Consider the following 25,199-nt stretch of genomic DNA (forward strand, 5'->3'; position numbering starts at 1 on the left):
TGAAGAAATGACACGGCATCAAGTGATTCTCCTCAGCCAGGAAGCAGGCTGTCTACATACTTATCTGTGTTTCATTGTATATGAATGGAAGACCTATTAAATCATCACACTAGTTCCCTGTGAAGAGGGGAACTAGGAGGTTGATGGTCAAGGAGAGGGGGAAAATTCTTCATTGTTTATCCTTTTATACTTCTAGAATTTTAAATCATCTCAATGTATCACTTAATAGGAAAAAATGATGTTTACAAAGAAAAAGAATATTCTCTATCATACAAATTAAGAAGTTACAATAGCTAAAGGTGTGATAGTGGCCCAGGAATGATAACTAGATCACTGGAAAGGGATAAAAATTCTAGACTAAGGCCCAAAGTGTATATAAGAATTTAGTACATAATAAATGTCAGATTTTAGATGCGTGAGGAAAAGACAGTTATTCAATAGTGTTGGAAAAACTAGCTAACCATCTGGAAAAAAACATTTAGATCCTTATGGTCATACTGAACACCACAATAAATTCCAGATGGATTAAAGATTTAAACATGAAAGAGTTTACAAGCATGGACAGAGTCTGTGTAAGGTTTTTAATACTTGCCTCAAGTGGTGAAAATGGAAGGGGCTGATGTGAAATTTTGACATTTTACTAAATATCTTTGCATTGCTTCACTTATACAATAAGAACATAATAGTTTCTCAAATAAAAATTCTAATAGAGAATATTTTAAAGGATTAAAAAAAAACAAAAAAATAAAATAAAATAAAACAATTAGAAGGGCATGAGGAAAATACAGGTAAAAATTTATATACCCTAGGTGAGGAGACTTTTTGCAAGTTACCCAAAACAGAATATATATATAATATATATATATGTGTAAGAATTTACATAAGAATAAAGGAAGCCATAAAGTAGATGTGGAATGCATTTAATAACATAAAAGTTTATATTTAAAACATATCAAAAATCACAATAACCAAAATTAAAATGCAAATAAATAAGCAATATGCCTTTAACAATATGCAACCATAAAAGAGTTAATATCTTTAATGTATCAAGATCTAAATTAAGAAAAGGACAAATACCAATATACTCAATATAAAAAGAGGCAAAAGACACAAACAGGTAAATCACAAAAGAAAATATCCAAATAGTCAATAAACATTTGAAAATATTTCCACCTTAATAGCAATCAAAGAAATTCAGATTAAAATTATAAAATTCTATTTTTCTCCTATAAATTAGCAAAGATAATTTATAAATGATACTTAATGTTGCTGAGTTTGCAGGGAATGGGGTATTCTTAGTAATGTAAAACCTTCCTTAAGGATAGCTTGGTAGTTATATCAAAAGCTGTAAAAATACACATAACCTTAGATCTAGAGATTCTTCTAGACATTTATCCTAAGGAAACAATTATATTATTTAAGATTTTACTGCAAAAGTAAGTACTGCAGCTCTACTTAGGACATCAAAAGGTAGAAAACATTGAGGATTGATTACTAAATTAAGGCAAATCTTGATAATGGAATATTACTTAGTTCTTAGGATGAGTTAGATCCCAGTATACTAAAATGGAAATCTGTTTGAAACCTAAGAAAACTGTGGCTTCATTAATAAGGGAAGAAATCTGGTATCTACTAGGAAAATGGCCTTTCAACTAGAAATATAATTCCAGGGAATAAAAGACAGAATCAAGCTCATATGTGACTAATCACACACATGTGCACACACATACACACACACTGAATTTTTTTTTTTGATAGAAAAAGAATAAAAACAACTCAATGTCATCAGTGGGGAATGGTTAAATAAATATGGTATGTTCACCCAATTCACTGCAGACAAAAAAAGAGTTCTCTCGACGCATTAATATTGAAATAGTCCCAAAGTGAAAAAAACAAGGGGCAGAATAGTGCATATAGTACACAGCATTATGTTATGTATGGATATGTAATACATAATGTTATATATGTACGCATATAGTATTCTAAATGCTATATTCTATAAAGGGAGAAGATATTAATAATATAACAATTGTATTTGACAATACCTGCATTAGAAAAAAATCCACACATTTGAAGAATAAGAAAAGAAACTTATTAATAAAAGTGGTTAACTCTAAGTGGCTTGTGGAGAGGGGGATGTAAGGTTGGCAGGGATGATTAATACAACATATCTTAATGCATATTTTATTTTAATTTTGAACAATGTAACTATTGCCTTTTTCCAAAAAATCAAATGAAAAGTTTAAAAGAAGGGATCCTAGAAGCAGGAAAAATGAATTGTGCAAATAAAATTACACCATATAAAAATTCTTCTGTAATGTTTCTGGATGACTAATTAAACAGGAAGCCTCTTACCTCAGAGAGACAGGAAGACTGCTGTCACTACTTGTTTGCTCTATAGGAAGCTAAAGGAATGTTTTCCAGACAACACAAACCAAATGCCTGTTGCCTGATCAAGACTGCAAGCTAAGCTTGATAAACAATACAAAACTGACTAACGGCAGGCTCAGTAATTAACCTCCTAATTAGTATCAGGATGGGAGCATAATGCAGCCAAACAGTTCCTGCAGCAGATAAGTCATCAAAGTTTGCAAAACGCTTCCACCTACCTTCTCTCTTTAATCTAACCATCTCTTTGAGAAAGTAGCTAACAACAGGGGAAAAACTGAAGGTCAGAGAGGTTAAATGCGTTAATGCGCCACATACAGGGCCTGGAATCCAGGTCTCTTGATACCACGTCTGTTCTCTTTCCACCCTACCGCCTGAACTTCCCTTCCAATCACTTCCCGTCTCAGACTCCAGACCTGGGTTTGTACTTGGATTGTTGAACACAGTCTACAGGGGTGGTGGGAGTTGAGCATGAGCCCTCCTGCTTTCCTGCAGACCCATCTCCTACAGAGCCCAGGGAGACTGTTCTAACAGCCTTGAAGGAATTCAGTATCACACAATACAAATCTATACTGAAGATGAAAATACTAACTCCAGATCAGCACGGACAAGTATACAGATCATAGTCCTGCCAGTTGCAAACTGTAGTTAATAGATGTTCTGGTCAGTGAAGGACCCTGTTTGCTCACCTGGAATCAAAGAAGGTGCCGTCCAGGAGCGTGCCGTTGTAATGATACCTGAGAAAGTCCCCGCTTTGACTTCGCCGCTCACAGTTTTCAGGCACTACTTTATTCTCAATGGAAATGCCATCCTTAGGGTTATGGAGGTCCAATAACGCAACATCAAACACCAGAGATGCCTGACCAGGAATGTCTTTCCCTAGAGTGGAATGAAGTAAGATGATGAAATCAGGACACAAGATTTAGGAAGTACTGTAACTACAATTCAACACCCACCACATTGGTGTTACACATTCCAAGCCAAGGAAATAAATGTTCTTTCATGTCTTGGGTGGTTCCCCATGGAACATTCTGTCTCACTACGGTGTCCAACCATGGGCTGACAGGTATAATTTGAAGCCTGACTTCCTCAGAAACAGGAGCAAACCGCTATTAATGACATGGAGACCACTGTGACCACATTTTCTATGCTTGTGCTTGCAAATCGAGGCTCTGGGTGGGTGGTTATGCACCCACATGCAAACCCAAATACATACCTTCGTGGGCTTCTGTTTGTGAACAGATGCAAATCACAGACATTCCAAAGCTCAGATATGGTTCTGGAGAACACTACATAGACTTGTTCTTCGGAACTCACAGTCAATTTTCAAAAAATTTACTTTATTGAAGTATAGTTGTTTTATAATGTGTTAATTTTTGCTGTATAGCAAAGTGATTCAGTTATATATATATATTCTTTTTCATATTCTTTTCCATTGTGGTTTACTACAGGACATTGACTGTAGTTCCCTGTTCTACACAGTAGAACCATGTTGCCCCTTCATTTCATACACAAGAGTTTCCATCTGCTAATTCCAAACTCCCAATCCATTCCTTTCCCACCTCCCTTCCCCTTGGCAAACACAAGTCTGTTCTCTGTCTGGGAACTCACAGCCAATTTTTTAAAGAGGCAAAAATTCACTCCTTTAAATGCATCCAAAACAACATATAAACAAAACTAAAGTTAGCTAAGAGGGGAAAAGGAAAATGCCACCCACAATCCAAAATAGAAATAGTCCTCAAATCATGTCTATCTCATTTCAGGGTGCTACTGCTTCTCTTGGATATTCCTGACAGTGAGGATTTACTGAAAATGTGCAACGGGATAATCCACATGAAGAGATTATGGGGCACTAGCTCTTCTTGCAGAGGTTCAACATCCACCAATACCTAACTCTAAACCCAGGACTCTGGGATAAAAGGAAGTTAGTTACCTGACAAACCACCTCCGTCAGCACTCTTACTTGCCATTTGTTATGCCATAAAAGGAGAAGGCCTGGGCAAGTGAACCACTGGGCATCCCAAGCATGTGCTCCTTCAGCTGTCTCTGTTGCAGAATCATCCCCCCATCTCCTTCCCTTCAGAAGAACGGTGAAGTTTGCTCAAAGTGGGCTGCCAAATTGGCCTTTGGAATGTCAGGTGTGATCAATCCCTCAATTGCAGGTGTGGGTATGGGACGGTGTGTGTAGAATGTTAATCCTTTGTTCTCTTTGGTATCTTTTAATTTAATAGAAAACAGAATCCCTTAAAGTTTCACTTAACCCTGAAAGTGAAGTGAAAATGTTCATCGTTCAGTCATGCTCGACTGTTTGAGACCCCATGGACTGCAGCCCGCCAGGCTCCTCTGTCCATGGAGTTTTCCAGGCAAGAATACTGGAGTGGGTTGCCATTTCCTTCTCCAGGGAATTTTCCTACCCAGGGATCAAACCCACATTGCAGGCAGATTCTTTATCATCTGAGCCACCAGGGAAGCCCTAGTGTTTAAAGTTTTCTAGCATTATAAGGTACTACCTGAATGTTTGCTTTTTTTTTTTTGCTGGAGAACTCAGGTTTATCATACCAGTGGGTGTTTGCTTTTTTATAACAACTTTCAGTTCAGTTCAGTTGCTCAATCGTGTCCGACTCTTTGCAACCTCATGGACTGCAGCATGCCAGGCCTGCCTATCCATCATCAACTCCCGGAGTTTACTCAAACTTATGTGCATTGAGTTGGTGATGCCATCCAACCATCTCATCTTCTGTCATCCCCTTCTCCTCCCGCCTTCAATATTTTCCAGCATCAGGGTCTTTTCCAACAAGTCAGTTCTTTGAATCAGGTGGCCAAAGTTTCAGCTTCAGTATCACTCCTTCCAATGAATAGTCAGGATTGATTTCCTTTAGGATGGACTGGCTGAATCTCCTTGCTGTCCAAGGGACTCTCAAGAGTCTTCTCCAACACCACAGTTCAAAAGCATCAATTCTTTGGCGCTCAGCTTTCTTTATAGTCCAACTCTCACATTCATACATGACTATTGGAAAAACCATAGCTTTGACTAGCTGGACCTTTGTTGGTAAAGTAATGTCTCTGCTTTTTAACATGCTGTCTAGGTCAGACACAACTGAACTTAGCAGCAGCAGTAGCAGCTAGGTTGATCATAACTTTTCTTTCAAAGAGCAAGTGTCTTTTAATTTCATGGCTGCAGTCACCATCTGCAGTGATTCTGGAGCCCAAAAAATAAAGTTGGTCACTGTTTTCATTGTTTCCCCATCTTTTTGCCATGAAGTGATGGGACCAGATGCCATGATCTTAGTTTTCTAAATGTTGAGCTTCAAGCCAACTTTTTCACTCTCTTCTTTCACTGTCATCAAGAGGCTCTTTAGTTCCTCTTCACTTTCTGCCATAAGGGTGGTGTCACCTGCATATCTGAGGTTATTGATATTTTTCCCAGCAATCTTGATTCCAGCTTGTGCTTCATCCATTCCAGCATTTCTCATGATTACTCTGCATATAAGTTAAGTAAGCAGGGTGACAATATACAGCCTTGACGTACTCCTTTCCCAATTTAGACCAGTCTGTTGTTCCATGTCCAATTCTAACTGTTGCTTCCTGACCTGCATACAGATTTCTCAGGGGGCAGGTCAGGTGGTCTGATATTCCCATCTATTTCAGAATTTTCCAGTCTGTTGTAATCCACACAATCAAAGGCTTTGGCATAGTCAATAAAACAGAAGTAGATGTTTATCTTGAACTCTCTGGCTTTTTTGATGATCCAGCAAATGTTGGCAATTTGATCTCTGGTGCCTCTGCCTTTTCTAAATCCAGCTTGAACACAGGAAGTTCATGGTTCATGTGCTGTTGAAGCCTCGCTTAGAGAGTTTTGAGCATTACTTTGCTAGCATGAGAGATGAGTGCAGTTGTGCAGTAGTTTGAGCATTCTTTGGGATTGCCTTTCTTTGGGATTGCAATGAAAACTGATCTTTACAACTTTATTGAGATTTAATTCCCATACAATTCACCTACTTAAATTTATGCCTGGATAGCTGAGCAGAATGTCAAAGTATAAAGCATTTAAAAATAACTATTTTAAATAAACTATTTATTTTAAATATTTAATTAGTAATTGTTTAAAATAAATGAATAACATTCCTCACATCAGGCTAGGCATCTCGTTTTATCTGGAAATTCGTATACATGTGGATGAAGACAAAAGGATTTGAGAGTCAAGGGGAACAAACTTCTACTAGTCAAGGATGACACAATTTGAGTATCAATAAGATAATAACATATCTTAAGGAGGACAGAATTAAGATATATTTACGGTAGCTGTTTTCAAGCTGCTATATTTTTCTTTTAGAAGGTTTTTAAAGAAACTTCCTATGGCAAAAACCATAGTAATTAGCCTCCAACTAATATACATAATTGGAGGGGAAAAAAATCACATGTTTTGTGACCAGCAAAAAAAAAAAAAAGGAACTAGGAACTTCCTGCAGATCCTAAGTACCAAAAGTAGAAGTCAACAGGAAAGAAGGCTCCCCTCTCCTGCTGTGTATACAGACCTAGGCCCAGGAAACATAGCTTGGAAAACATTATATTAGGGGGTTATTAGAACTTGGGTACCACTTTCAGTAAACTTCTTAAATAGCATCACATTTTCATTTCTTTCTTTTTTTTTATTTTTCCTGGCCACACTGTTCGGAGGCTTGTGGAATCTTAGTCCCCTAATCAGGGATGGAACCCATGCCTCCTAAGTGTAGGCTTGAATCCCTAACCATTGGACATCCAGGGAATGCCTCATTTCTATTCTTAACTACATATATCAGCTTGTTTAAATGCCTGAAGGTCTCATTGTTGTGTCAGCTTGTCAGTGTGATTAAATGTGCCTGAAATTCAAACATGAGTAACTAAGAAATTCTATCTAGCCAGTAAACAGTTTACCATTTGCCTCCACAGTGAAACTACAAACTGAACACTAATCCAAATTAACGTATCCTCTAAAATTATATCAGTACTTTGCATTTATTCACATGGAGCTAATGCCACAGGTAAAACCCATTAAGGAGGTACAAATCAGTGAAAAAAAATGACAATTCTGGCAGCATATGCTGAATTTCTACCTTGATGGCTACAACCTTTAGACTACCTGGTTCAAATCTAATTTCACAGAAAGGAAAACATAGGCTGGAGAGGTTGGTGCCTAAGCTTACAGATACTGAGGCAATGACAGACGGCTTACTTAAGAACAAAAATGACCATGAATAGATGAAGATTTCTGCATCTTAACCATCAGTCAGCAGTTGACCTAGACTAGCAGTGTCCACCAGAACGTCTGCGGTGATGGGAGTGCTCGGCATCTGCCTGTCCAGTACAGTAGCTCTTGGCAACAAGTGGCTTTTAAGAACCTGAACTGTGGCAGTATGACCAAGGTACAGAATTTAAATTTTTACTTAACTTAATTTAAATGTAAATAGCTAAATATAGCTGGTGGCTACCCTATTGGACACTGCAAGTCTAGACCAAAAGTTCTGGTGGGTTTCACCCGGTAAGTTAAACCAACCACTGCAAAAGGAATAAAGACAGATGAGAGTAGTTTGAAGAATGGGAAGGACTTACCGTCTCCATCTTCTCCATAGGCCAGAAAAGGAGGAATGGTGATGATGCGTTTTTCTCCCACACACATCCCCAACAGCCCTTTATCCATTCCAGGAATCAGCCAGCCAATTCCCACATAGGTGTCATATGTTTTCATGCGATTGTGACTGAAAACCAATGAGAAAAAGGAGAAGTTCCATACCACGAGGGCATTTCTAACTCATCCTTCGAAAGGTTTTTGTTACCTCAAACTCAGCTGACCAATGGATTCATACCCATCCCTGGAGAAAAGGCAGGTATGCACCTTTGTTCCCAATCACAGAGCACTTGGAAACAAGTTCCTTTTCTGGTTTCTCCACGGCCATAAAAAGTGTATGAGACAGAAGGAACTAAGGGGCATTTCAATGATACTAGTACAAATGGCAGGACTTACCTCGAATCAAACAGTGTCCCATCCAAGAATGTTCCATTGTAGTGGTATCTTACAAAATCAGATACCTGGATGGTCCGAGGGCAAGTGGGAGGCTTGAAGTAAGTGTGAATCTGAACCTGATCTTCCGAATTCCAAATATCCATCAGAAGTACATCAAAATGAAGCACTGAATCTGGGGGGATCACACCAGCTAGAAAATAAAGAGAGCTCACACTGAGAAACTGTTGCCTTTCAAAGAAACACCGAGGATGCTGCCAAGGTGAATGGAAGCCAGAAGGGCTCAAGAGGTTACACAACAATTCCAAAATGAGTGATGTTCCCTCCAAATGAAAAAAAATTTTTTTTTTGGCCATACCCTGCAGGTTGTAGGATCTCAGTCCCCCAATGAGGGATTTAACCTGGACCACAGCAGTCAAAGTCCAGTATTCTAACCACGAGGCCAGCAGAGAACTCCCTCCCAGTGAAACTTAAATAAAAGAGGAAAAACAAAAATTTCCTCTCAACAAGAATAACATTCAGTATACCTGTGTTAATAACACTTCTTTCATATCTAGAATAAATAAACTTCAGATGAAATTTCAGCCGTGTGTGAGTGTTTACTGCTTCTCATTTTCCACTACCTGAAGCTTCAAAAGACTCTCTATTCTGCCTGACTGAAGAGCGAGCAAATGTTCTGGTTGTTTTGGCAAATGTTTTCACAAGTACAGAACAAACACTTACAAACGCCGTCACTTCCATAGGCCAGCTTTGGAGGGATCTTCACAAACCGCCTCTCATTTACACACATCCCAACCAGAGCTTGATCCATCCCTGCTATCAGCTGTCCTTTTCCCACGAACACATTGAAAGTGGAGTCTCTGTCATAGCTGGAGACCCAAAGGGGAAGGAGAGAGGAGAAGAGTATAAATAAGCCAACCTTAGTGAAGCCAACCTGTAAAAAATTACCCATGGACACTGCGAGGTCCCTGCAAAACAACAAACCCACATATCTATTCTGATGCAGGCAATGTCTTCACTGGACAGTACTTGCAGGCTTGGGATTTTTAAACTACCTTGAATATTGCCAGCAAATCTAGTCAGTTAAGCATCATCATAACTCTCTCTGGGAAAAAAAATAGAGAGTAGGAAATGGCAACCCACTCCAGTATTCTTGCCTGAAAAATTACATGGATGGAGGAGTCGGATGAACTACAATCCAGGGGGGTCACAAAAGAGTTGGACATGACTTAGTGATTGAGCTTGCACACACACAATGTATATCATTTTTACTGCTGTGTAAAGCAAATAAAGATCATTCTCAAAATATTATGGCTTAAATAATATATATGTCAAGTTTGTTGCAAAATAGCTTACCAATTCTTCCATTAAAAAAAGAATCCCTTACTCCATTTCTATGTGATTGGTACCTAAGAGCAACATCACAGATACTAATGTGCAAATTAATACTAACTTTCTTTTTCAAATTTATTTTTATTGAAGCAGAGTTGAATTACAATGCTGTGTTAATTACTTCTGTACACCAAGTGACTTAGTTATACACACATGTGTGCATGCTCAGTTGCTCAGTCATATCCGACTCTTTGAGACTCCACGGACTACATCCTGTCAGGCTTCTGGAATTTTGCCTCTGGAATTTTCCAGGCAAGAATACTGGAGTAGGTTGCCATTTCCTACTGCAGAGGATCTTCCCGACCAAGGGATCGAATCCACATCTTCTGTGTCTCCTGCAGTGGCAGGCAGATTCTTTACCACTGAGCTACCTGGGAAGCTCATATATATGTATATATATGTGGATATATATTCTTTTTCATATTTATTTTCCATTATGGTTTATCACAGGATAATGAAGCTAGGTCCCTGTACTATACAGTAGGCCCTTGTTGTTTATCCATCCTTTATGTACACCAGTTTACATCTGCTAATTCCAAACTCCCACTCCCACCCTGTCCCACCCCCTTCCCCTTGGCAACCACCAGTTTATTTTCTAGATTCCTGATTTTGTTTCTGTTACTAATTTGCCTTTCTTTTCTTCTAAGTCACTAAATTAAACAAAGATGCAGCGTGGTGTAGCATGAAGGGCACTTGAACTCTCTTAACCTCAGTTTCTTCCACTGCAAAATGTGAGTGACAATAATAGCTATCACAAGATCTGTATAATACAGGAATGTAAAAACCCCAGGATTATGCCAATATTACTATACATAATTATTGCAGGTGACGGAAAGTCTGAAGTAATCTTTAAGTCACTAATAAATGTGTTTTAAAGGCTAACTGGTGATGGCCTGAAGCAGGAAAATAAATAATGGAATCATGGCTACAATCCAAGTTCTCATCCTCTTTAATGCCAAACTTAGCAGCAACAAGGGGGTGCCAATAAGGAGACTTTACTAGGGGCTTAGGGGAATATAAAAAATTCCAAGGCATGGACTTTGCCTACAAGTACCTTATAAACTGACAGAGACACCCACAGGGTTTTAGACACTGTGTTTAAGAAAATAACTACAAAAAAAAAAGAAAAGAACTACAGAGCTTGGTTTATAATAACAAAATGCTGGAAATAACTTAGAAGTCCAAGAGTATGGCACTGGTTGTATATAAGACAAAGACATAATAAATTCTCTATGGTCATTTAAAAATAAAAGATATCTGCTATAATTATATAATGTATAGCATTACAATACATAACTACAGTTAATAAAATACTGTATAGTGAATATAGTTAATGGTGACTATGGCTAACAATACTGTATTGCATTATTAAAAGTTGCTAAGAAAGTAAAATCCTAAGAGTTATCATAAGAAAAAAAATTTTATAACTATGCATGGTAATGGATATTAACTCTTAGTGTGGTGATCATTTTGCAATATATATGAATATAAAATCATTATGCTGTTTACCTAAAACTAATATAATGCTACATGTTAATTATACATCAATGAAAAGTTTTTTAAGTTTTTATTCATTGGCACAGAAGAACATATACGTGAAGAGAAAAGAGCAGGTTATAGAGCCACATATAAAATAATCCCATTTTGAATTTACTTATATAGATGCATATGAAAAATCCACAAGGTGAAACATGAAAATACTATCTATAGTAATCTATGAGTACAAGATTTCAAGTGGCTTAATGTATCTTCTCTTTAGTTCTCTCAATTTCAAAATGATCATGGAATACCGTCAGCCCTCTGTATCCTCAATTTTCACTTCATGGATTCAACCAACTGGAAATTGAAAATATTTTTTTTCACTTCTGAAAGTTCCAAAAAGCAAAAACTTGAATTTGTTGAACACTGGCAACCATTTACATAGCATTTGCATTGTGTTAGGTATTAGAAGTAATATAGAGATGAGTTAAAGTATACAGGAGTGCCTGGGTTACATGCAAATACTACACCATTTTATATGAAGGACTTGAGCATCTGAGGCTTTTGGTATCCAAAGGGGTCCTGGAACCTGACCCCCACGGAGACCGAGGGACAACTGCACTTGTGTAATAAGCCTTAAGAGCTGTTGGAATTCACCTCATTAGGATGTGCTGCCCTTCTTTGGTAAATTACTTCTACCTTTTTCTCATTTTCCCCATTGATCAGCTTGGGAGAGCAGCACAGTTCACCTCACCACCCATCAGGGCAGCTTTGTCAGATCTGTCCCCTCCTTCCCTTTCTCCTCCTAGCTTTATAGTCCATTTTACTGCCTTCTTTTCTCCAAGGTCAATGAACAGAAAGCAAATGTCCAGTTCTGGCTAACAAGCCAGAGGACAAAAGCACATGATCAGCTTTGTGCCCAAGTGGCTCTACATCTCCACCCTCTATCTCCAGGGGAAACAAAAAACCACCCTCGGAATGCCAGCTGTCCAATTTCACTTGGCTGGGATCTTGCCACACCCTGAACCGTCATCAAACTGGAGGGTTTAGGTTAACAATGGACAAGAATTTAGGCTTCAAAAGCTTCCCAGGCACAGAACATGTGCAAACAGCAACAATGCTCAGGCTGGAAACTTTATAGTTTTCATTCACAGAACCCAAAATTAATGAGAGTTTTTAATAATAACTACTGTTTAGAGAGTATTTATTATGTGTCAGGCACAGGGGCAACTAAGCTTTTCTATATGTGCTAAGTCACTTCAGTTGTGTCCAACTCTTTGTGACCCTATGGACTGTATAGGCTCCTCTGTTCATAGGATTCTCTAGGCAAGAATACTGAAGTGGGTTGCCATTCCCTTCTCCAGGGGATCTTCCCAACTCAGGGATTGAACCAGCAGCTCTTATGTCTTCTGCATTGGCAGGCCAATTCTTTATCACTAGTGCCACCTGGGAAGCCCAAGCTTTTCTATACACTACTTCATTTAATCCTTATACAACACTTTAAGTATCAGTAAGAACTGATAGTCAGATCCCTTGAAGTTGAAAAAATTTCTCAAGCACACAAAATTAGCCAAATGAGAAAAAAAGTTAGAACCCAGGACTGTCTAAGTTTCACCCTCCAGGCACAGAGCTTCCCTAGATGGTGTATAAAAACTAGTGTAGCCTTATGGCATTAATTTATTCATTTAATGACAATCAAGAAGATCCCTGGAGAAGGAAATGGCAACCCACTCCAGTATTCTTGCTTGGAGAATCCCAAGGACAGAGGAGCCTGGCAGGCTACAGTCCATGGGGTCCAAAAGAGTCAGACACGACTTAGTGACTAAACAACAACAGCTTAAGCAACATGCCCAAAACAAAAAACACCTTTCCAAAAGAAAATATATAATTTACATAAATGAGAAACTAACAAACAATGCAAGGCCAGTTTTGTGTACTGCTGAAAACTCTGACCATCTGGAAAAATAAATCGTTTTGAGCAAGACTGTGCTGATCACTCCAACTAGCACAAATTCATGTGCAGGGTCCAGCCAGGAGTTGGTCATGAAAATTATTTCTGCGACCGCTGGAATTAGCACTTATTCAGCCTGTCCCAGTATCTGGATGTTTTGCAGATGCCCCAGCCAAGGTCCTGCAGGAAACAGATGATATGCCTAAAGTAGACAGCTCCAGGGCGCTGTGTGCAGGATGCAGAGAAACACTGAGGGACACTGCAGCTCTGGGGACAAGTAGGGAGTGCTGTCACACCCAGGCCTGAAGGATCCAGGGACAGACAGGGAGCTCAGAGCACCTGACAGAAGCTAAGCTAGGACCTTTGGTTTAGGAACACAGCCCATGTGATGACTGTACAGGCAGGAAGTCAGAGGAGTAAATATCTCCACCTCACCCTCCCTAGTCCCTCTGATCTCCTGCGGATGTCCCATTGGCTGAACCCAACTAGAAGCCAGACTACAAGGGGGTCACTGATATAACCCATATTATGCACACGTGGTCCATATAGGTCAACCTCGCAGAGCAAAAAGAAGTGGAATTGGGGGTAAGGGGACCTAGAAAGGCAAATGGGAATTATCCAGAATGGGACTTCCCTGATGGTTAAGACTCCACCTTCCAATGCAGGCGATGTGGACTCGATCCATCCCAGCATAGGGGAACTAAGACCCCACATGCTACAGGATGTGGCCAAATAAAAAAAGCAAACAAACAAATGTTTTTTTTTTAATGGAAATTATCCAGCACATCCAATACCCCCTTTCCTCTCCACCAGCTTATTTTTTCTCCCCTGATCATTCATTCTTGTATACCCTTTGATTGCTGACACTTCTACCTTCCTCTGCCCCCAGTGGGGATTGGGGCGGCTGCAGCAGCCTCCAGTGATGCTCTTCAAGATAATCAGCCCAAGGACCACTAAGACAGAAGCCATCACCTAACACCCATCATCTTCAACTCACGCAGCTGCTGCACAGAAGCACATATTGTCCTGTGCTCATTCCTCAGGACAGGTAACTACCTCCCTCTGTGGCTGCGTTCTTAAAGATCCCACACTGGAGCTCTATTTCCGAATGTAGGTTTCAATCTGTAGTGAGGATGAACTTTAAAAAGAACACAAGGCAAACTGAACACCCTCCTTTCTCAAGAGCCCCTACAACTCATTCCTTCCTCAAGCTCCTCAGCTTCTCTTTTTAAAAAAGAACTTAGAAAACCAGTGCAGGGACCCTTGCTGTCAAAAGATGGCAACATTTTGGAATATGGAAAGGGAACAAAAGAGCAGAAACTGAAGCAGAAGGGAAGACACAGAATTTAGGTGTATACAAAAAGGGATCTGGCCAAAGGTAGACACCATGTGCCGCCCAGAGGCTGCAGAGTAAAAGACGAGCAAGAGGGCAGAAGGAAACTTGGAGTTTGAAAGTTGGAATTCAGAACAGCTACACTTCACTGTGAGCCCCTTCCCAACTCCCGTAGCTTAGCAACCATAATTTTAAACTTTATGGAAATTATTTAACTGCTTTTAAAATTCACTATATGTGCATTGATTTTAAAATTAAATTAATTTTAAAACTTTTTGCCAAAAATTGACATACATGTATACTGCCTGTGGTTGAGATTATTCTGATCTCAGGTTTAGAAGCAAAGTTAAAATGGCCATTATCAAAGGGAAGAGAGTATGGCCCTACGGTTAGCAGAGCTGAAGCTCTGATCAATGATAAAAGGAAAAGACAGCTTGCTCTAAATGCAATTTTATATTTAGTTTAGACAAACGAAAACTGGATACATTACTCCTGCCACATCTTTACTGAGGTATAATTGACAAAAAGTGTACATATTTAAGGTGTGTACACTGAAATCATTGCCACAATTAAACTAATTAATATATCCATCACCTCACATAATTACCATTTTCTTTTTTAAAATTTTATTTATTTATTTGACTGTGCCAGGTTTTAGTTTTGGCATGCAGGATCTAGTTCCCCAACCAGGGATTGAACACAGGCCCCCTGCATCAGGAATTCAAAGTCTTATCCACTGGACCACCATGGAAGTCCCTTCTTTTTGTTTCTGTGGTAAGGACATTTAGTTTTACCTTTTTAGTAAAAGGTATACTTATGTCAAGTATACAATACAGTGTTATTAACTATATTCACATTGCTTCACATTAGACTGAATAAACTTGTCTTGAACATTAAAGAGACTGCCATATTTTGAGAATTCATAACAGGAGGGAAACAAGTTAATAAAGAGCCAGTCCCCTGGGCACAGGAACCACTGCTGGTGTTTCAGAATCTATCAGATGGCTGGTTACCTGGGATACTAGGACTGTGGTCCTTGCCCAAGCCCATGGTGAATAAGACTCACGAAATGCTCAAAAACAGAAACTCATCTCCTAGCTGGATGCCTAATCCTGGGACGACGCAGGTGAGATTCAACACCCTCCCCAGGCTGAATTCCACCACTGAACTTGGGCGCAACTCCGAAGTGAGGAGGCCAAAACTGATGTTCCTGCCTCCCACCCCTGCTCCCCACACTTCTTACTCCCAAAGGTGACTCTGGGCTTCCTAGACACTCCAGCAAGAGTATCTCCCTCAAACAACCACCTCTACCAGCAACTAATGAGCCCTGGCAGAGGGGAAAGGCAAGCTATTAATGGTCTACCCAGATGGAAAAATCAGAGGAAGAGAGAGAAGGTGAGAGAGAAGAGAGGAGTGAGGAGGAACAGAAAGAGCGCACCTATTCACACCTCCGTGGAGGGTCAGACCTTAACCCGTGAGCGGTTAGCTTTGACAGTCTTTGGTGCATTAAAATATCATTAAAAGAAAAACTTTGCAAAGGAAAGTAAAATCATTGCACTGCTGTTGTAGATTTTTGTTTTCAAGCAACTGCACAAGTTAAAACGTCAGATCTCTAGAAATAATTCTTTTTTAACACAAGTTCTCAGCCCAGTAAAATGCGGTAGTAGTTGGTGGTTTAGTCACTAAGTCATGTTCAACTCTTATGACCCCATGGACTGGGGCCCACCAGGCTCCTCTGTCCAGTCCACAGGATTTCCTTGGCAAGAGTACTGGAGTGGGATTTCCTTCCTTCCATTTCCTTCTCCAGGGGATCTTCTCAGCCCAGCGATGGAACCCACGTCTCTTGCATTGGCAGGTAGATTCTTTACCATTGAGCCACCTAGGAAGCCCTTGAGTAAAATATAGCCAACTTAAGTAATCAATATGAATGTATCAATGCTTATAATGATGCACAAATGAAATTAAAAGCAATGCCATTAAGCCTTTAAAAAAAATTATTTATCTGGCTGCACCAGGTCTTAGTTGTGGCACTTGGGATCTTCGATCTTAGGTGTGGCACACAGAATATTTAGTTGCAGCATGTGGGATCTAGTTCTCTGACCAGGGGTCAAACCCGGGTTGAGCAGAGTCTTAGCCACTGGACCACGAGAGAAGTCCTAATGCCACTAAATTTTCAAAGAGGACATTAAGTCAGCCTACCAATGACTGCATAAGACTCTAGTAAGAAGAATGAAAAAGAAGAACTTTACCTCAAGTTATTAAAACTGCACTGGGCAGCTTCTCTTTCTTTATGTGGCTTTTCCATAGAAAGGTTTCCTATGTAGATCTGCACTTAATTTTTTTTAAATAATTTTATTTATTTATTTTTGACCGTGCTGGGTCTTCATTGCTGCATGGGTCTTTCTCTAGTCACAGAGAGCGGGGGCTACTCTTTTTTGCAGTTTGAGGGTTTCTCATTGTGGTGGTTTCTCTTGTTCCAGAGCACGGGCTCCACAGGGTGCAGGTTTCAGGAACTGCAGTACATGGACTCAGGAGCTGTGGGGTTCCAGGCTCTAGAACACAAACTCAGTAGTTGGTGGTGCTCGGGCTTAGTTGTTCCGAGGCATGTGAGATCCTCCCAGATCCAGGATCAAACCCATGTCTCCTGCATTGGCAGGCAGATTCTTTACCACTGGGTTAACCAGGGAAGCCCCAGATCCACACTTTAAATGCTTCCCGCCTAAGAGAGTGTGCCCTGACCTGACCAGTCTCCCTGCCACCACTTAGCCCATGGATCCACCCTGACACCATCCAAGGTACTGCCCAGCCCTCTGGCTCCTCTCTGAGATCCAATCCTGCCAAAAGGATGAGGTAACACGCTTTCACTTAACATGTGACTTTATACCCATAGCAAGGGTGAGGGGGTTGAGGTTCCCTATGGGACCAATCAAATGAGAGAGATCCTGGGAATGTGGAATTGAGATAGCTTCCAGTTAGTCAGCATTAGTGGACCCAAGAGGTCATGTATGTGGCACAGAAAGCCTGCTGGAGCTCTCTCCGGGAGGAGTCGGGGGAATCAGCCCCTCTGCAGTCCCTCAGAGAGATGCAGAAAATCACCTCTGCTCACAATTCTGGATCCTCGGGAGGAATGAAAGATCCTTTCAGCAAATTCCCTCCTTTTCTCCTTATGCCAGCTACAATGGTTTTATGGGCCCTCCCCACTCCCTGACTTGAGGGTAGGGATTCTTAATAGATTTTGTTCTTTTAGGGCAGTTTTTCATTTTTGTTTTGCTTTAGAGCAGTTTTGAGTTCACAGAAAAATTGAGCGGAAGATACAGAGATTTCCATATACCCCCTGCCTGCACCCAATCCCACATACACATACATAGCCTCCTACATTATAATTGCGTAAAACTTAAACCTTTATAATCAGAGATTCAAATCCTGAGTGTAGTGTATCACTAGAGTGGTACATTTGTTATAATCAATGACCTACAGTGACATGTCATTATCACTGAAAGTCCATAGTTTTTACATCAGGGTTCACTCTTGGTGATATATATTCTATGCATTTAGACAAATGTAAAATAACATGTATCCACCATCAGAAGCAGCGACTTTTGTCTGTTTTATCTCTCCTACATCTTAGCAGCTAGAATAGTAGGTATTCAATAAATATTTGTTGAATAATGAATATATAAAATGAAGCTGACCTCCATTATGAGTTTATGACTCTTTTAAAGCAATGGTTCTCAAAAGGTGGTCCTAGACCACACCATCACCATCATCTAGGGACCGGTTAGATACACAGATTCTCAGGCCCCATCCCAGACCGACCTAATCAGAAACTGGGTATAATAAGCTCTCCAGGTGATTCTGATGCATGTACAGTTTGAACACCACTGGATCCAAGCATCTACAACTCTATAATACCCAACAGGGCAGATAGCGGGCACACAGTAATATATATTATTACTTTTTAAAAAATATTTATTTATTTATTTGGCTGTACCAGGTCTTAGTTGCAGCACTCAGGATCTTGAATCTTCATTGCAGCATGCAGAATCTTTAGTTGTGGCATGTGAACTCTTAGTTGCAGACTGTGGGATCTAGTTCCCTGCACAGGAATTGAACCCAGGCCCCCTGCATTGGGAGCATGAAGTCTTAACCACTGGAACACCAGGGAAGTTCCTACAGTAATACTTATTGAATGTATAGACTTTAGGGGCCTGCAGACAGGCCTGAAGGCTGTGCCCAGGATGCTGGTTTTGCCTGCTAAAGATAACATGTACATGTTAAACTTCAGTCCCTTACTACTTGGACTGCTATGGAACTCTTCAAAAGCTGACTCAAGAGTGGTGGACAAGGAGCTCCCAAGGACTGAAGGGTGAGAGCAGGAGCCCCCCCCAGAAACCTGCAGCGGGAAGCTGCCGTCTTCTCCTTCAATCAAGCACAGTAGCCACAGAGCAAGCTAGCAGGCCTGAGGCGGCTCCAAAATAAAATGAAACCATGCCTAAGCCAGTGACCAAGGGCTGAAGGGTTGGGCCTCCCGGCAGCTGCAAATACCCATAAGCTGAAAAGACACCAACTGCCCCCACGTGCCCGGCACAGATGCAGGAAGAATGCTCTGTGGAAAGAAAAGGCGTTTGTGTTTTATGACTCTGGTCAGACTGACAGCCATCATTTTCTTCTGGGCCAAACCTCCAAATTAACAGCCAAAGCCCAAAGCACCTAGATTTCTATTTCCCTAAGCTCCTTGTGTGGAGAAGGCAATGGCACCCCACTCCAGGACTCTCGCCTGGAAAATCCCATGGATGGAGGAGCCTGGTAGGCTGCGGTCCACCAGGTCGCTAAGAGTCGAACGTGACTGGGTGACTTCACTTTCACTTTTCACTTTCCTGCATTGGAGAAGGAAATGGCAACCCACTCCAGTGTTCTTGCCTGGAGAATCCCAGGGACGGGGGAACCCGATGGGCTGCTGTCTATGGGGTCTCACAGAGTCGGACATGACTGAAGTCACTTAGCAGCAGCAAGCTCTTTGTGAAGGATAGGGAAGCCTGTCCATCTTCCCTGGTGACGGACAGGGAAGGTACAGGGTGATGGACAGGGAAGGTACCACATCTTCCCTTGGTGACGGACAGGGAAGCCTGGCATGCTGCAGTCCATGGGGTCGCAAAGGGTCAGACACAAGTGAGCAACTGAACTGAACTGAAGCTCTTTGTGAAGGAATAGCAAAGGAATGCTCTAATATACTTCATAAATTCCCAAAGGAATGGGGCCCCTGGAAGGAAACAGATTAATCAGTCACCTACTGTGTACCCTGCTCCCACCATTCCATTGTCTGCACTGCAACCACAGGAATTTTTTGTACAATAAAACGCAGTTCTGGTCTCTCATGCCCGTGATTAACTCTTCAATGGCTTCCCATTGTCCCTAGACAAAGACCAAACTCCACAGCCAGACAGAGGAGAGCTCTCAAAAGCTGACCTTGTCTCTCTGAGCTCCTTTCACCTCCTCTTTTTCCCTCTCTGTCGCTCCTGTACTCCCACTCCAAGCTCAGGCCATCTAAGCAGCTTTCACATGCCCCCTCTTCTGGCCCTCTGTATATGCTCTTCCCTCCGCCAGTCACGCCTTTTCTTCCCCACCCCCACCCCCAGCCCTCATCCCTCAGTTCTTCCTGGCAAATTTTAATCCTCCTCAGATTTTATTCCTGCTGTCCCAGAACGCCATCTCGACCAGCCCCCAACCAGGCACACATGCAGATACACACACAAACTTCCCAGGTGACACTCGTGGTAAGGAATCCACCTGCTAATGCAAGAGATGCAGGAGACACAGGTCAGACCCTGACTCTGAAAGATCCCCTGGAGAAGGGAATGGCATCCCACGCCAGTATTCTTTCCTGGGAAATCCCAAAGACAGAGGAGCCTGGTGGGCTATAATCCATGGGGTCGCAAAGAGTCGGACACAACTGAAGTGACTTAACACACATCCTCAAACTCCATCTTGACCAGTCCCACAACCAGGCACAAACACACAAATACACACAGCATACAGTTAAACTTTCTGGGTGGTTCCAAAGCTCCTTGCCATCCTTCCATCATACATGAGTGGACTACAAACTTGAGACTCTGGCACTAAACTGCCTAGATTCAAAGCCCCACTCCACCACTTAGTAGTTATCATCTTGGGTAAATTACTTGAACTTTCTGAGCCCCAGATGGTATTGTATTGTGAGGTTAAAAGAATTCAGTGAAGTTCATATATGTAAAGGCAAAAGGTAAGAACTACCTGTGAACTCTATGTCAGAGACAGAAGGGTGTGCTATTATTCTTTCTGTACTTAACACAGTGTATAATTGTCTGGACAATAGCCAGAGTGCAGGGAGGGAACACCGTCTTCAGGGCAGACATTGCATACACATTTGCAGAATGGATGACAACTCATCTGTATTTCCACTGTCCGTGGGTCAGGAAGATCCCCTGGAGAAGGAAATGGCAATCCATTCTAGCATTCTTGCCTGGGGATCTCCATGGACAGTGGAGTTTGGCAGGCTACAATCCATGGGGTTGCGAAGAGTCAGACAGGCCTGAGCAACTAACACTTTCTCTCTTCACTTTTACACTGCCTCACAGTGGCTGCCATTCTAGAGGGTAGAAAGTACTAGATGATTTGTTCCAGTGGGAATTATTAATTAACATCAGCATAAGCAGGAAAGTCTTAACTATTTTCTAACTAGTGAAGCAAAAGAAGATATACAAATGGCCAATAAACTCATGAAAAGATGTACAGCATCGTTCACCATTAGAGATTCATGAATCAAAACCATAATGACCTACTATTTCATATCCACTAGGATGGCTATAATCAAAAAGGCATACAATTACAAGTGTTGGTGAGAACATGGCGAACCAGAAACTCTCATATATTGCTGTGGGATTGTAGAATGGTGCAGCCACGTTGGAAAACAAGTTTGGCAGTTCCTAAAAAAGTTAAACACAGTTACCATAGGACCCAGCAGTGCCACTCCTAGGCATATATCCATAAGAGATGAAAACATACGTCCACACAAAACCTTGTATGTGAATGTTCATAACATCATTATTCATAATAACCAAAAAGTGTAAATAACTCAAAAGCCCCTCAGCTAATTAATATATAAAATGTGATATGGAATATTATATAGCCATAAATAGGAATAAAGAGCTGACACACGCTACAGCATAAATGAACCAATGTTATGTGAAAGAAACCAAACCCAAAGGCTGCAAATGGCAAGATTCCATAAAGAGACAAAAAGTAGATTAGTGGTTACCTAGACCTGGAGGGGAAAGGAGTGATTGTTGATGGGTTTCTTTTTTTGGAGTGTAGAAAATATTCTAGAATTAGAGAGTTGTGATGATTTCACAACTCTGTGAATATACTAAAAAAAAAAAAAATTGAATCATACACTTTAAATGGGTGAATTGTATGGAATGTAAATTATATCTCAATAAACCTGTTTTAAAAAGAAGGCAATAGCACCCCACTCCAGTACTCTTGCCTGAAAAAAAAATAAAAATAAAAATAAAATAAAAAGAAGCAGCAACTGAAACAATATGAGAATGAATATTTCTCAGTGCTTGCTATGTGCCACATCAAATACTAACCAGCTTTTGTATATACACTCACTGTCTGGAATTTTTTAAAAGGCAAGAAAGACTAAGAGTACCTTTTAAAAGATAACCTCAGGAATCTTAGCCCCGCCTCAAGCACAAAACAGATGTTAACAAATAGTTCTCTTTACTTAACCTGGTGATTCAGGAAGAGAAATGTGGACACAGATCTAGGACCGTAACAAAGTCTGGGGAAGGAGGGCAGCTTGGAGCTGGAGAAGGGGCCTGTTAACCCTAATGCTAAACTGGGGGAGCTGGGAGAAGTGCTGTGACCTCGCTGCAGATTCAAGGGCAGGAACTGTGGACACCGTGCATGGGGTAAAGCTGAGTGACTGGCTCTGCACTACCTCCTGCCCAGGGAGTTTCTTCTAAGGCCATAAGGGGAGGGCGGTAGTTAATGGGTACAAATCCTGGACTTGGATTGTTCGGGTTTCAAAATGATCTCTCTTAAACAAGTTTCTCAGCCTCCATGGGCTCAAGTTATCTCACTGGCAAAATAAGGGTAACGATAATACCTACAGAGAAAACTGTAGTTAAGAATTAAATAAGCTCGTTATATGGAAAGCACTGAGAACCACCCTGTAACAACTCCATAAATGTTAGCGGCTGCTATCGCCACCTCCATCATCATCATCATCATCATCATCGAGAGGCATGAATGACTTGACACTCAAGGGCCTTGCCTGAACGGAGACAGACAGGCAGACACTAACATTTACTCTCGGGGGTCTGCTAGGGGGCCAGCTCTTTACGAAGATTTCGCGCGTGTTACTGCGCAGGGCGGAGAAGTTTGGGTGATCTGCTCCAAACCCGCAGCGCAAGGTCCCAGGAAGATTCCAGCCCACCAGGCGAGTAAAAGGGCCGGCAGGCTCGAGGGCCCCCGCAGCCCCCAGGCTGAAGGGATTAAGGGTCGGGGGAGCTTTGGGGTGAGAAGAGGGAGAGGGAGGAGCGGGTTCGAGGGGCGGAGCTGGGGGAGGTCCGTCGGGAGGGAAAGGCCTGTCCGGAGACCGGGAAGCCGGAAAACGGCCGCTGCAGCCTCGGAGGTCCGGCTGGCGCGCGGGGCGCGGTACCTGGAGTCGAACTTCTGGCCGTCGGGGAACGTCCCCACGTAGTGGTAGCGCACGAAGTCGCCGCTGCGCACGGCGCGCGGACACTCATCCGGCACGAAGCGCCGCTCGATCTGCAGCTCCGAGTCCGAACCCAGCCCCAGGCCCGCTACAGGGGCCGCCTGCCCGGTCACCCAGAGAAGCAGCAGGAGCAGCGGCGGCGGCGGGGGCCGCCAACTCCGGGCCCTGATCGCCATCGGGGGGCGAGGAGAGGAAGGGGCGCGGTTGGGAGCCGCGAGGGCGCGCGGAGCTCGGGCGGCGCGGGTCGGGCCTGGATGTGCAGCGGCCTTTGCAAACGTGGAAAAGACTCCCGGCCCTCCCCGGGCTGCAGCAGCCACCCCCTCTCTCCCGCCCCCCGCCCCCCGGCCACATCCGAGGGAGGGGAGGAGCCGCGGCCGCGCGCCAGCACAGCCTTGCTGCGCCCCGCGCCGCCCGAGCCGGCCGGGTCCCGTGAGCTGGCCCGCCCGGGGAAGAGGCGGGCCTTCTGGAAGTTCAAAGGGACCAGTCCCCGAGGGAGAAATCTAGAACTCTGGGATTGGGCTGCGATCCACAGTTATAAGAGAAAGACTTTTCTGGCCCAGGCAAACCCGCGGATCTCTGCCTACCCCTAGAGACTCCGGATTTAGGGCCCCTAGAGGCTCCTACGTGGCCGCGGATCCAGTTACCCTTTGCTGATTTGGGAAGGGAGGAAAACTTCTTTTTAAAGAACCTTAGTTGCAAGGCTGGATTCTACGTTGAAACAGACTGAAGCCATCTTCGAGATTTCTTTCCCCAGGATTTTCTTTTAATACTTAAGAGAAAGGGGAGACTCCGTGACAGTTGCCCAGAGGAAAGTTTTAAGATGTTGTGAGTGATACTTAATGGCAAACATCCCACATGGTCCCACCCCCGTGACTAAGCTAGTTAAGACTTCACATTACAGACCCAGATTCTGCGGGGAAATTTACTAGACTAGTTAAATGCATTCTTAGTTTAGAATTGTTTGTTCTTATTTATTGAAACTTGGACTACTGAAAGCACATCACAAAAGGTTTGTCAACTTGTTTTGGAAGCAAACAGTCCCAATACCAAAACCTGGCAAAGATTGCAAGGGAGAGAGAAGCTGGGTACCAACCTAATTTCTAACTAAAAATGCTAACAAATGGTGAGTAAATTGAATCCAACTTATTAAAGGGGAAAAAAATTATGTGGACTATCTAAGTGACCTGCAAACTAAGTCAGTGTCCTCTGTAAGATGAAGATAAAATGTGATAATTGTTTAAAAAATTATAATTATTAGAGTATTTTAGATTTTATTAGATTCAGGATCTAATGAGAAGCTACATGTAGCATTAAAGAAATGTCCATTATTCCTAATAGAGCTTATTTTATTGAAATAGAAAACCTACTAAAACAATTCAACCACCGGTAAGTTGAATTTGGGGTGATGATTTGCTTCCTTCTACAGACTCGATGGACATGGGTTTGAGTAAGCTCCGGGAGTTGGTGATGGACAGAGAGGCCTGGCGTGCTGTGATTCATGGGGTCCAAAGAGTCGGACACGACTGAGCAACTGAACTGAACTAAACTGATATACTTTTCATTAGTTCTTTATGATTTTTAATAACTCTGCCAGGTTTTACACAGAAACAAAAAAGTCAGCCTGGTTCCAGTCAAGAATCTTGCACTCCCTTGCTGTGACTGTGAGCAACACATGCTACCTAGCTGGGCCTTGGTTTCTTCATCTGCAAAATGAAGGGGTTGATTTCTAAGGCTTCCAATCCTAAAATTCTGTGATCCTATAAGAGAGCAGACACTTCAGCATGGGAAAGAAGACAGACATAGGAAGAAGCAGGTCAGGCAGTGATTGCAGCTTCCACTTTGCCTTGTAGTGCTCCCCCAAGGGTTTGATTTCTAGTCATTCCTTTTATTTTGGTTA

General features: G+C 42.0%; 1 protein-coding gene across 1 annotated transcript in view; it reads right to left on the reverse strand.

The window, feature by feature from the left end:
* FKBP9 (FKBP prolyl isomerase 9) overlaps window positions 1–23,478 on the reverse strand; it is a 43,241-nt gene extending 19,763 nt beyond the window's left edge. The window contains exons 1-5 of the mRNA XM_065939880.1: window positions 23,246–23,478; window positions 9,110–9,255; window positions 8,390–8,579; window positions 7,978–8,123; window positions 3,078–3,267 (exon numbers count right to left, since the gene is read on the reverse strand). Coding sequence (XP_065795952.1) covers window positions 3,078–3,267; window positions 7,978–8,123; window positions 8,390–8,579; window positions 9,110–9,255; window positions 23,246–23,478 — 905 coding nt within the window. The remainder of the gene's footprint in view (window positions 1–3,077; window positions 3,268–7,977; window positions 8,124–8,389; window positions 8,580–9,109; window positions 9,256–23,245) is intronic.
* Between the last annotated feature and the right edge of the window lie 1,721 nt (window positions 23,479–25,199).

This window comes from Muntiacus reevesi, chromosome 6 (genome assembly GCF_963930625.1).
Source record: "Muntiacus reevesi chromosome 6, mMunRee1.1, whole genome shotgun sequence".
Taxonomy (NCBI): domain Eukaryota; kingdom Metazoa; phylum Chordata; class Mammalia; order Artiodactyla; family Cervidae; genus Muntiacus; species Muntiacus reevesi.